Source organism: Nesoenas mayeri (assembly GCF_963082525.1).
Source record: "Nesoenas mayeri genome assembly, chromosome: 13".
NCBI lineage: Eukaryota > Metazoa > Chordata > Aves > Columbiformes > Columbidae > Nesoenas > Nesoenas mayeri.
Window position 1 is genome coordinate 5054068 of NC_137550.1, and position 13790 is coordinate 5067857.

Consider the following 13790-nt stretch of genomic DNA (forward strand, 5'->3'; position numbering starts at 1 on the left):
AAATGTTCCCTTGTGTGTTAGTTGCATTTATGTGAAAGTACACTGCAGTGTCTTATTTTCTATATTTCTTTTTCATTCTTTGCTGAGGATTTTATTGGAGAGAATTAGCTGTGTAATTATGCATTAATCAGATTAACTTCTGATTTTTGCTTTTGATAGGAATGACTTATTTCCTCAATTTGAGGCATTCATTCTGATCTACAGTGAACAATATCTATAGACATAAGGGAATTGAAATATCTTCTCCGGGTTAGTTTTAATTTTGCTTAATGGATGAAGGAAGATGAAAGGCAACCTCTTCCCCAGGGTTATTTAACATTAGAACTTGAACCTAATTAAGAGATTTGAGATCTTTTTTTTTGTATAAATTGTTTTAAGAACTGAAAATGTTTAAGGCATCTCCTAGGGAGAGGTGCATGGCTCCCGGCATAGGAGTGGGCCAGAGACCAACTCAGTCTTCTGCCATCCCATCACCATTGTGCCATTTGTCTGTGTGTTTGAGTTGGGAGTGTGAGGTGTCTGTCGTCTTGCTTCCACTCCTCTGAAATGATGGCAACAGTTGGATTGTACCATGTGGGAAGTGAGAAGGTTGATTAGTCAATAGATGTGAAATATGTAGTTGATGGGAAATGTATATAGTTCAGTGATACCATCATTACTAGTCATGTCTTTAAAAAATCTTGCACTCAATTTCAGGGCATTCTACCTGCATAAGAATAGCGAGAGCAGACTTCTACACTGAAATTGTGGAGAGCTATTTTGGATTAATTAAAGTTACGGTCCCTCAACATTTGTATTCTATTTGGAATGTCACTTCCAGTAAGGTTTTTAAAAACGTAGTGGTGCAAATGGAGAAGTTTCAGCAAATATTAGTGTAACAATGAAGACTTGTTACTCATTAAGCCATTTCTTGATGTTTCCCGATAGATTTTCATCTAAACACTTGCTAATCCCAGAGCTCTGACAGGCCAGGCCTGCTGAATTAGGCCAACCACTGCTACAAATAGCTACTGCACATGAAACAGTAATCATTGCTTTCCAGTCTATTATTAGATTAACTTCATAGGGATTGCTTTTTTCTCCTGTGAGTTGATGCATAAATGACATGCTTTACCCTCCAATAAATCTAACAGCAGAGTGGCTGTGACATGATGTTCATACCCCTTAGTCCCATGACAGATTATTTTTGATTGCTGCAGAAGTTTACAGCAGCTTGAAACCATTAGAATTTAAAGGCATCATTGAAATTTTACAGCGTACCTGACTCAGACACAACAGTTTGCGGCGTACGGGCTCCACGTTGTGATTGACCGTCACGGGGAGTCTTACTCAGCTCCACCAGTCCCCAGCTGTCGCTGGGAGGAGGAGAACAGTCTCAGGACACTGCACCTTGGCCGTCTCTCCTGGGAGAACATACGTGTCTGTGCTTAATACTCCTGTGCTCAAAACTGTCACCTGGAGACAGTCGGAAGAGCTGAGCCCATGTGGAGACCACGTTGTGCACACACAGCACTTCGTGTACTTGCATGGGTGAACACACTGAGAAACATTTGAAACTTTGTTGCTTGTTAACCTTTTTAAAGATTTCTATATTGCTGATGGTCACTTTTCCACCCACTTAGCAAGAATTAAAGTTTGCGTTGTTAAAGGGTAGTATTAGGTTTAGTAGCATATATGTGCTTTTAACTGTGTTCTCTTTTTCCAGATTTAAGAACTTTGTTTTTTCCTGGTGAAACCCAGATAAAGTTCGCAAAGCTCAAGACTCTTCAAATCCAAGGTGTTTGCTACTATTTGTGAATTAATGCCTGTATTTGGCTCTTGTTCTAAACTGCGTTTATCTGTTGTTTCATACAGCCGTCTTTAATCTGCTGCTTTTAGACATAAGAATCACAACTATAAAAATGCTATCTAACCTAATAGGAAGATAGTAGTTGATTTCAATTGATTTATATGTGTGTTTGTACGTACCTAAATAGCATCATATCAAATTAAGCTCCATAGAGTTCCTTAAATCTCTCAATACATTTCTGTTCTCTCTGGTTCCTAAAAAAAAAAGTAGGTCTTTTTCATCTCCTAAAAGCTTTGATTTTGTATTTTGGACAATGAGATTGAATTTGTTGTGGAATTCTTAAGCTCTATAGTTCTATACATCAATGTGTTTATAATCTTTTTGGAAATAGGGCTGATTTTATTAAGGTAAATATTTATGCTCTAAGAGGAGAATAATTGAAAAAGATACTGAGAATGCATTTGGAATTTCCTAATGTGAACTTTAACTACAGACCCTCAAGCACTAAAGGCTATGCTCATTAAGTTAGGAAAGATAATTAATACTTTCTGTACCCAAGCATGTATTAAATTTGGTCATAGCAGAACATCTTGAAATTTCGATTCAGGTATTTAGAGCATTCATTCCTGGACAGTGTTTGAGTGTTTTCTTAGCTGAGCTGCCTCACTTCAGTCTGGTTGTGCCTGGTCTACACGCTGTTGTTAGGTCGGTGTAGACAAGGCTGAGTGGGTTTTGTGGTCCTGTCCTCGCAGGAGTTACCTCTTGTCTTTCATGAGGGTATTTCTGCCTATTTTGTGATCTTTAGTTTTATAAATGGTGATGAAATTGTAATCAGTTAGGCTCTGTCTCACAAAACCTTCCACAGATGAAATAAAAGGTGTTGACATTACAGAGGACCATACAATGTTGGAATTAGGCCATTTTTCTTCTGACCTGTGTGAGTCAAAACTGAAGGGAACTCAGGATTAATCCATTGTTTATATCCATATGTAACCTTGCAACATGTGGATTAAATCTTCTCTGCACCTGTAGTATAATATTTTCCTCATGCTGCAGAATAGTACTTTAACTAAAACCACAGCAGCTTTCTAATGACTTCAAAGAAATGAAAAATCACATTCAAGTTTAAAGCATTTTATTGTTTGTAATTTTTAGCATAGTGCATAATAAATGTAATAACTGATGAGTTTAGTAGAATAATCTCTATTACCATATGCAAGAAACATGCTTCATAAGTTATATACATCTCTAGGATCTGTTAACTTTTATGGAATTTGCTGCAGCAAATCATTCTGGGAATGCTGTATACTTGTGTTTTCAATTGAGGCGCCAACATTTGGTTGAAGTATCTTCTGTAACTTCTATCGTCCCATAATTTCCTTCAGAGAAAAGAGAGAACAATCTGCGTGTTGGGTGGGAGGATGAGGGAATGCTAATTGAAACAATGTCGTAAAAAGGTAATTTAGCAAAACTATTAGTTTTGGGGTTTTTTACTATTTTAAGCCTATTATTTTTAAAATTACTTCTGTATTAAAAAGGCTGTAAAACTACACTGAATGTCAGCACATTGCATCTTAATTCTCATTTTCCTTTGCATGAATAGTAAAGTCTTTATAAATGGAAAACTAAAATTAATTGGATAAACTTCAGTTGAACATTTTTATGTTTCTGCTTGAATTTAAAAAAGCAGATTGTAGACGTTTTCAAGAACATTTAATGGTTTCTAACATTGACCACACCTTGAACACAGTACAGGAAAAAAGTGCTGATGGAGGGAAACAAAAACCAAGAACAAGTGTTAATTAGTGTTATATGATTTACAGCTGTGTTAATTGCTGCGCTGGAATTGCTAACACTTGTGTCTGTGGCTAAAACATAGTTCTCCATCCAGTAAAACACCATTATCGGCAACTGCTTTTTCAGCCTTGCAGCCGGCGAGCTGCACCAGTAAATGTTTTACTTCATTGTGTTGCTGAACTGGACATGGGTGCTCAACAGGATTTGTCTCCCTCAGCCATCCCACAGGTTCGCTTCTGTTTGATATCTTCCTTAATAGCTTGAATGGTAGTCTGGCATATGTTTACAGCTTACACCAATGGAGAACTTGGGAAAGGAGGCTCAGAATTAAAAATGATCTTTAAAAATTGAACAGGTGATTTGAGACGGGTAAAATGAAATTTGGTAAAGGTACCTACAGTAGGTGACAGCTGGGAAGGAGAAATAAGCGTAAATATAGACTGTGATCTATCTGGCCAAGAAGCTGAATGAGAAAAAAAGAAACTATAGGTTAAAGGGGATCACAAATGGAATCAGTTGCTTGTGGTTTTTTTGTTTTGTTTTTTAAAGAACAAAGCTAGTTCTTACTTTACAGTGTATTCAGTATATGTGCAGCTGTGCACATTGCAGAGGAGCCTGTGCTGTAGCACCCCACTTGCAGAGAGCTTGATCCTCCTCGCTTGGGAGAGTTTTGTGATGTCTCTTATGGTGCAAAACCAAATGCCTGTTGTTATACGTAGTGGGCTTTAGAGCACAGGATGAGGAGGAACTGGGCTGTGACAAAGTCACTGGAAAGCACAGAAGAAGGCAGAATATGAGCAACTTTTCTGCATCTCAGAAAGGTACCAAATGCTTCTTGTAACAACAAGAGGGCTGTTTATTTACTTTTCCCCTCAGTCCCTGAGCTGGAAGTGATGTTTCCTGCAATTTCTGAGCCAGTGCCGTGGCTTAAATATCATTGACTTCTCCTGGTCTATCTTAATCATTAATGGTTGGCAAACTCTGAAAGTGCCTCTGCTTTTCTGAAGTTGAAAACAGCTGCAATCTACTCAGTATAATAGAAGTCACAAAACAAGCCTAATATATTAATTAGCAGACATGCAAACCGAAGGTGTTACCTTTCAGTTGTTGTTTCTAATGGTTAAAAAAGGTTGTGGTACAGTATTAATCATGTTCTGTTACCCTAAATTTTCCAAAAGTTTTATGATTTTCAGGGAATCTAACATCAACTTAAAAGTATAAATGACTGTAGCAACAAATGCATAATAGCATTTAGAAAATCCATGATACTAGTGTATAAACAATGTGTTTTCATATTAGTATATTAATATAAATAGAACAACTGTTTATAAAAAAAATTGTGGTTATTAATGACAGTGAATGAAAAAATATTAAAAATCATTAAAACTTTTTCTTGATATTCCTGACCTGAAGACTGGGTCTCAGGAAGGCATTAAATGGATTAGTGCCAATTTGCCAAAGATTAAATTACATTACATTTTAAATTAAAAAGATTTCTGAATCCATATGTAACAGGTTTCCATTAGCCAATTTTATATTAAACCAAATTACAGGATACAAAGTGGGACATCATGTGGCAATTAGAATGGTGTAAACCTTTTATTTCCTATTGATGTTTATTGCATTCTGTAAGTCAATACACATATATATTTAAAGCTGCTAAATAATTGATGCTTATGAACTTCTTTTGCATCACCATGAGATGCTTTAAACAACTTTTGCATGCAGATAGATTTGAAATGATGTCTTTTGAAACAGTTTGAGTAGTTTCTTGCATGTTTACGTCTCTGAATGCTGCCCGTGGCAGCTCTCAAGGTAAAAAGATCCCAACCCTGTAACATGGAGTTTGCCGTCCTTGTGAGGACAAGGAACTTTTTTGCGGTTGTCGTCTTGGCATTTTAATTCACCTCTGTTAGGCTCCTAAAAATCAGTTACAAATGAGATCACGGCACAAAGTAGTTTTAGCTACAGTGGCCTGTGTTTATGAAAAGTGATGAAACTTGACATCGGTTCCTATTACTTATTACCACATTTCCACCCCATCTGACTTTGGGCCACTTCAAAGGTGTGTAAGAACCTCATGGGCTCATGTCTTGCTGACCCGGTCGTAAAGCCAAGTTTGAAGTATGTGCTTCTGAATTTAAATATCTGAATCTACATTGCCTAAAACTGGGAGGTTCCGCTATTACTTTAATGTATTTTCTAAATTTTATAAGAAAATATCTATTATTTTTTTTTTAAGAATCAGAGACGTGTACGTGTAGTGTACGTGAAATTCTGCTACTTTATTGACGCCTTTTTCTTGGGTGTGCACAGATGTGCACACAGGCGAGTCAGAGCCGTGCTGACGTAGCTTTTCTGCCTGCTATCAGTTATAAATGCCGGGATTACCTGGGCGATTGTTTTCTCAGAATGCCATAATGTAATCTCAAACCTAATACTCCAACAAGCATGCACTAATTAAAACTGCAATTATATTTTTGCTCAAACAAAACGACTTAATAAACATTATCACAAACTGTTTACTCTTCCCAAAAACAATTTATGCTCACTAATACAATTTCCCATTAAAACTGCTGCCAGGTAAATTAAAAACTCTTGAAATAGTAAGTAAGTGGGAAATTAATTCAACAGTTTAATCTAGAGCTAATAACAGTTGCAAGCTCAGAAAAAGATTGCTACAGCAGGGAGTTAATTAACAGCTTATTCCCCATTTGATAAAAGTAATCCACTCTAATTCCAGTGTAATTTACCTCAATGTAATATAAAACCACAAGCTGCTTCTGGTGATAGTAATTATTAGCCTTGTCCTGTGGCCACACTGACAATAAAAGTCAGCAGTATCTTAATAATAAGAGGCAGTCTGCTAAATGCCCACAATTAAAGATGTAACATGAAATCTTGAAACTGCAACAATCCTGTGTATCGCTAAACAGATTGGAAGCACAATTTCTGCAGGAAGAAGCATGTCTAATTGCCCTCCCCAGTCCTAGTAACCAGGTGTGCCTCTCCTGAGATCAGGTGATCCTCTTGCAGTAATTTCTGTCTGATAAGTGCACTGGGGAGTCTGTAGGATGCAGGTCACAAACAGGTCTGCGTGTTGTTCCAACTTCTGAGCAAGCCAGGGTGGGTGCAGTTTTATTATTGTCTCTGTTATGCAAGTGAAATACAAATTTGGAATCCTTGACTGGAAGTATCATACTAGAATCATAAATTCATTGTGGCTCTTTTGACCTCAGCTATATTAAAGTCTATTTTCCTTCCTTTTCTCTGTCCGTGGGGTTAAAAACAAGGATCAGATTTTGTACATTCATATATATATATATATATATATGTATGCAGGTACACATGCAGATACACAAATGTGTATACAAACACCCACCTATACAAATATATATGAAATACATTTTGCACGTTTTATTATGAATTTTCTGCTAATTATTTTGGTTTGCTCTTGAGCAATCATGACAGCCGATCACCAGGGAACTTGAGCTTTAGTTAAGTATTGCCAAGTTTTTTGGTTTGGTTTCTGAATATCAGGTGGACTCCCTGCTTGGCTTGCATGATGTGTTCTAAGCACTCTTCCATTCTCACTGATTTAAGGATATCACAGTAAGGATAAGGATAAGTTAGTACACGGTAATCCCAGTTTAACTTAAGTGCGCACAATTAAATGACCTGTTTAATCATATAAATACTGATGCCTGAAATAAGAAATGTATGACATTATTTTAGCGCGTTGGTTGTTAACAAGGGGTGAGTGGTTTTGATTTTCTGCTGTCACCTAAACCATTTGTTTACAATATTGATGTACTTCAGTACCTCCCTTCTGGGGCTTTGAGGGATTTCTCAGAAATAAAATACCTGCTGGGACATGCTCCATTAGATAGCAATTGCTAATTAATATATCCAATGTTATAATTGTGGTGGTTTTAAATTATTCTAAGCAGAGAAAAAGTTAATTTTAAAGGCTACCTTTGAAAATAACAGAGCAAAGTTTCTAGGATTGTGTGCTCATGTCATCGTAAGGGTGTCAGAGCAGGTGACCAAAATGAAGACAATGACCACAGGGCTAATTCAGTTACAGATTCTTTCCCTTCAAGAAATTTGAAACTTATCTTACCTACTCCCACATCGTATATTTATGTACTTAGCAACAATCATGTCTAGCAAGTTTAAAATTAATTTACAGTTCTGAAGTTGAAAGGATTTCTTTACTTTTTGTTTTCAAACAGATCTTCAGTAAAATAGTCTTGACTGCAAAGGATTTTCTTTCCTGCTGGCCTAGAAATCATCCGTAGTCTGTATTTTGTCTATATACAAAATCTCTAGGATGAGTGAAGTGATGCTTGAAATTCTGTAGGTCAAGGATTGAAGCCCAGTCATTGTGGATGCTCAAACTAGATAGACCCAGAAATGAATTAGCACAGCTCATCAGCTGCTCATCCTTGCAAAGGCAGGCTCTGTGCTCCACGGCAATCACCGTGGCCACGCTGGCAGAGCCAGGGCAGACTTAGAGCAGTTCTAGCACAGCAGCTCGGCCTGAACTAAAATCAGCCCTGAATTACACAGGCTGGGGAGCTGCTCTGCAGTGCAGCTTGTGCTGAGGTGTTCTAATAGCCAGCTAAAGTCTTAGAGTTAAATATGATTTCACAATTGAGTAGCTTGTGTTATTTGTGTAATTGCATTTGACAATTCAGGGGAAGAACGTTCAAGAAATATTTGGAAAAAAAATAAGCAGTCTGGTATCCTCATTGCCTGTTCCTCAAACATATCTGCAAGTTTACACTATGAAAGGCTATATATTAATTAATACAGTATTCTGCAAGCGTATGGTACCCTGACAGATTTAATAGCTATTTAGTATTGAGCACTTCAGCTGGACTGTGTAGGTACAATTCTGCAGGGCCGAGACTCATGGGAGAGATTCCGGGTGTTGCCTTGTGTGTTGTACAATGGAGAGTGGAAGGAGTGAATAAGTGAAGTTTGTAGTGAAAGCCTGTGGACCTGGGTTGCTCTTGGATTGCATGCATGAGTAAATAGAAATGTGTTGGGGGTCCGTGCTGATGATCTGTATAGACCTCTGGTGTGATCCGGGCTGTGAAATTTCTTTAAGCTGTTCCTGTGTTAAGTCTTCAATTTCTGATGGAACTCCAGCAGTATATGAGCAGCACACCCAGTCCCACTCAAAGATTCAAGTGATGGAGAATTCATCCCATGGCCTGCTAAACTGGCCCAGTGTTTATTTATTTGTGCTGTTAAAAGTTGACCTTTTTTTCCAGTTTATGTTAAACTTTCTTCTTTTTCATGCAAATTCATTGGGGCATGGATTGGGACTGGCCATGAGAAGGAGGATTTCAAAGCTGTATGTTCAGGAGAGAGCTGGGGGATGCAATTCATGATTTCTGTACAATTTGAACTCATGTTTGCAGTCGTATAACTTGTTAGCACATTTTTAGCAAGTCATTTATTTTCTTCTGCCCAGTTTGTCTGGCCTTTCAGACAACTTCCATTATGCTAATGTAATTAATATACATTCTAAAAAGCAGGATTACATCAGTTTATTTCAAGAGTATCTGCTTTGCTTTTTTAGTTTTCTCTCCCATGCTGCCATTCAACATTTCGCAACTAATGCTAAAACAACCTGGTTTTCTGCAAATCTTTCTGGCATGGAAGGGCTTTCCTGTGTTTCTCTGCCTCATTGACTCTCCATCTCATTTAAAAATCTTTGCTGAAAATACATCTTTTTTCCCCTTCCATGACCCTCATAATTTTGATCTCTCTCTGCTGTTATTTTAGTAAGTAATTTTACTTTTAAACTAGCTGATGGCCCTTCATTTGAGAAAGGGCAATCAATAAATTATGTGCTGATTGTGAATATTCTTCATCATATTTTTCTGTTTCATTGTCCAGACTGTAACAGCTGATAAATATATATTTTTGTTGTACTTTTTCACCTTCTTTAGGGTCTCACTATTCTTGGCTTTTAATAATTGAAAGAAAATTCAATCTTTTTCCATCATGGAAGAGTGAGAATGAAGGAATGGATCTCTACCTACTAAATATCGTTTATATCAGTTGGTGGCCTGGCTGGAAAAACATGAACTTGAGCAAACTCTACGTATGTTGAGTGACGAAAGTGAATGGTTTTCCTGAACAGTTTTTAGTTCATGTCACTAAATCATCAGCTAGCAGCTTTCTAGAGATAGGAAACTTCTATGAAAACCTGACCAAGAATTTCTGAAATACTTATTTTTGTGAAAACAGGAACTTTTTTGGGGGGGAAATTATATGACAGCTTTAACAAGAGAAGTTAAGAGTGGCCTTGGTCCTTTTCCCAAGGTGTGAAGGGGATGTTTCAGTGGGACAGTGCTTCATCCAAAGCACTTTAAACAGGCTTTGCTATAATTTTGTGTGGCTTCATGGTTGGTTTTGTTTGTTTGTTTGTTTTTCAATGTAAAGAGTGTCCAAGTGACTATAAAATGTATAATTAATAGAAAGTTTGCAGGAGTGAAGTTTAGAGAAATAATATCCTACCTGTGAGAAATATGCTCATTCTGACAACACAGGTCTGATGTGTGTGTAGGTACATAAGCATAAATGATATCATTCTTTACTCTCAGATGTATACAGATATTTCTCGTAGGTTAGTTCTGTGGTCTCATTACATGCTAATTAAGAAAGAAAATAAAACAATAGAACTGAGCAACTTTTGGCTATTAAGAAAGCTTTACTGCCAATGAAACTTCATTTTGCAGTGTTTTTGTCAGCAATTGTGTTTCCTCAAAAAGATGACTGGAACATATATGATGAGAAAAGTTTCTCTTACTGCTGCTTTATGTATTTCTTTAATGCATTTAATATTAAATATCTACTCGTAGTAGCACCACCTGCCTATGAGTTACCTTCTCAGCTTTCAGGAAGGGTTGGTGCTGGTTTGTCTTCATGCTGTCACTTGATAACTAAATTGTAATATGTAAAAAACCAGGAACATATTCTTAGGTCATCTTAATGCATGAATCCAATCTCGTAAAGATTTTCATTATGGTATGAGGGATGAGATGTGCATCTTATTCATTTGCTTGTACAGATTCTAGCTGCTGACCCATTCATCAAATGCACAAGTCCGAGCCAACACAAATGATCTCTCCAAGAAAGATAAAGAGCAGAAATTTCACATGGAAGACGTTGGTTTTTGTACCAGCTCACCTCATCTGCCGTCACTTGTAATTGATATTATCTGGCTTGTCATCTGCCACTGTAACTAAGCAGTGCACGCTGTGAGAGCAGCTGGGGGAAAGGGGGAAATAGGAGCCATAGGGTTTATAAAATAAAACTAGAGGGGTTCCAATTCCCAAGTGTTTCATGTGCTGTTAAGGGAGCACTGGAATATTATTTAGACACTTTTCGATCATTACAGTCTAGCAATTTCTGAAAAAAAAAAGGGCAAGCAGTAACACTTTATTGGCGAGGACATGTCGTCAGTCAGCCAAAACCAAAGAGAGACTACCTTGCAGTCTGAAAATGCTGTTTGCACCTTCTCTGAAGCCAACAGCAAAAATGTGCTTATTTTATTTCTTTCTTTTGGTAAACAGCTTAATGAATTAATATCTCATTGGCCAATGCTATGTCTGCAGCATTACAAATGAATGTGTTCATGTTTGACTGATTGATGTCCCAAAACTTTGAAGCTGACACTCAATTTTGTAAATGTAAACGGGCAAGAACTTAGCATGATACATTTTCAAACTCCTTAGCAAATTAAAAGGGCAGCTCTTGCAGCCATAAAGATTATTTACTAACTTTTCAATATACTCACCAGTAAATTGTATCATGAAACATGTCAGTGCGTCCAGAGCACCTCTAATGGTGCCAGATGATTTTGTAACAATCAGTGCCAGTCTGTGTTGGCCAGAAAACTTTGACACGGAAGACTGCTGCTTCAGAGATTACTTTCCCGGTTAAACAACAATTATCATGTTACAATTTGCTGAACTGCATGAGAAGCTGCCTCTTAGAGTTGGTCCATTTTATAGAATTCCAATAAAAATTTGGTGAGGAATATTTTAGGAGCGAGCAATGTCCAGGCTGTGCTGCGGATTACGTTTGCAGGGAGATGTGCAGAATTCCTGAGCTCTGGTTCATTTTGATTCTGTACTTGATTGCCGGTTTCAAGATACATCACTGATTTTTTGTGTGTTTGTTTCATTCTTTTAAAGAGTATTAACATGAGAAATCCTGATAAAATAGCTTTCATTTCTCTCTGGGAAACTATGGGTAAGCAAGGAAAAGGAAGCAAGTTGCTGGAAGTGCACCAGTGCTTCTTTCTCAAAATTCAGTTCTAACTATCTTGAAGTCACTTCAACTTGGTAATAATATTGTTTGCAAACTCCTAAATGTCGATAGCCGAAATATTTATTTTAATGTGTATTTTTATTAAACTAGTCAGCATTATTACTGCCACAGATTAAAGACCTGTAATGTGACTTTAATATTGTTATTAGATGTTAATGTCTTAGGATATCGCTCTGAAGATGAAATAGTTCTCATTTACTTTTCACCATAATGACTACTAATGTGTCAGGGGACAATAGACATCTTTGCCTTCTGTTCATTTGGCCAAATAGGAAAGACAAGAACGGAAGACGACAATTAGTCATCTGTGGGTGAATGCAACTGGAAGTTGTGAGTAAAGCCAATTGAAATCCAGTTGTCTAGATATTCCTCTCATTTTTCTGTTTTGACTAAATAAAATAAGAACAGACAGTAGGTTGTCCAGTTTCCAAGATTTCTTGTGGGAATTATTCATAATAGATTTGTTATTTCTACAGTGGTTTACAATACCATTTCGCCTCATTACTGGTGATGTTATGCTCATCATACTATGAGCTCTTTCAGGAAGGGAAAAATAACTCATTTCCTGCAGAGAGTTTGTTTTCTGTGCTTACAACTAGAGACTCAATATTTTTGCTCAAGAACAAAAATATTTGGTCTTCTGGACAAAATGAAGTAATGGTATCTTCAGTAAATCTGGGTGCCTATCACAGGTGTAACAGGTCAAAAAAAATCTAGTTTTATTCATATGTAATTGGGAATATGTCTCTTTAAACATGGTTAAAATTATTCAGGGTGATTTTTTTCCAAGTTAGGAGCCTGCATTAGTTATTGGAACTTGTTCACTCTTCGAATCCGTGGTGGAGTACCTTAAATATAGTTTGTAGTGAATAACAACAGGGACATATGTTAATGTGGTCGCAGATCATATTTTATAGTCTTATTTTTTTTGTTTGTGGCAACAAAGGTTACATATGAGCTTGGTGTGTGTGCTACCCTGTTCTCCCTGCTTGGCCTAAAGGGCTTCCTAGCGTTAGACAAAAACGTGCCCTTCCTCACTGCCCGTTGGAGGATTCCGTCCGAATTCCAGAGGTTTGGGAGCTCGAAGGCTTCCAGTGAAATTCACTGTCTGAAGAATTGGCCAGAAGTCTGTGCGTGCTTTTGTCACACGTACATCATCATAACACAGATATTAAGAGTGTAGTTTATAGAGGTGTAACTGCTTAGCACCTGAGGACGGCAGGGAAATACATTGGACGCAGTTGTATTTCTTCACCGTAGTTCTGAGTGCTGCTGAGTCTGGAAATATCCTGAAAATCAAATCCAATCTATGTCTAGACATGCATGTAATGTGAAAGTGTATCTTTCCAGTGTTGTGGATTTCTTCCAGCAATAAATAAGCAAAATACAGCAGCATATGTTCTACTGGGCTTTACATTATTTAGGAGAAAACAGTTCTATGGGATATTTTAATCATGGAGCTAGTTAATGTTTTATTTCAATTAAGTATTTTTGTCTGTGATGTTAGCTAATGCAAATCATTCTTTCCAGAAGTCCAGGATTGTATCTCAAGCGTGAATGACCCCTCAGCAGAGCCCGTCTCTGTGTGCCGGGGCTGCAGCCGCAGGGTCTGCGCGGCTGCTCCGCTGCGGAAATGGCCGCGGTTAAAGAGAAAACAAAAGAAAACCTCATAGTGATACTTTTTGGTTTCTGGCTGTTATTTTTTTAAAAGCGTAGTTATTGATGTCTTCATACCAGATGGTGTGATCCCATGCTGCCTCTTATAAAACGTGATATATAAGCATATATCTCCATAGTTCGGTGTTCATAATATAAATCAGTCTTATGATACGTTCCAACAGAGAAGACT

General features: G+C 37.4%; 1 protein-coding gene across 1 annotated transcript in view; it reads left to right on the forward strand.

The window, feature by feature from the left end:
• DACH2 (dachshund family transcription factor 2) overlaps nt 1-13790 on the forward strand; it is a gene marked incomplete at both ends in the record, with an annotated part of 249493 nt that overhangs the window by 136939 nt on the left and 98764 nt on the right. Inside the window, one exon of the mRNA XM_080352352.1 lies at nt 1706-1777. Within this exon, the coding sequence (XP_080208478.1) occupies nt 1706-1777 (72 nt within the window). The remainder of the gene's footprint in view (nt 1-1705; nt 1778-13790) is intronic.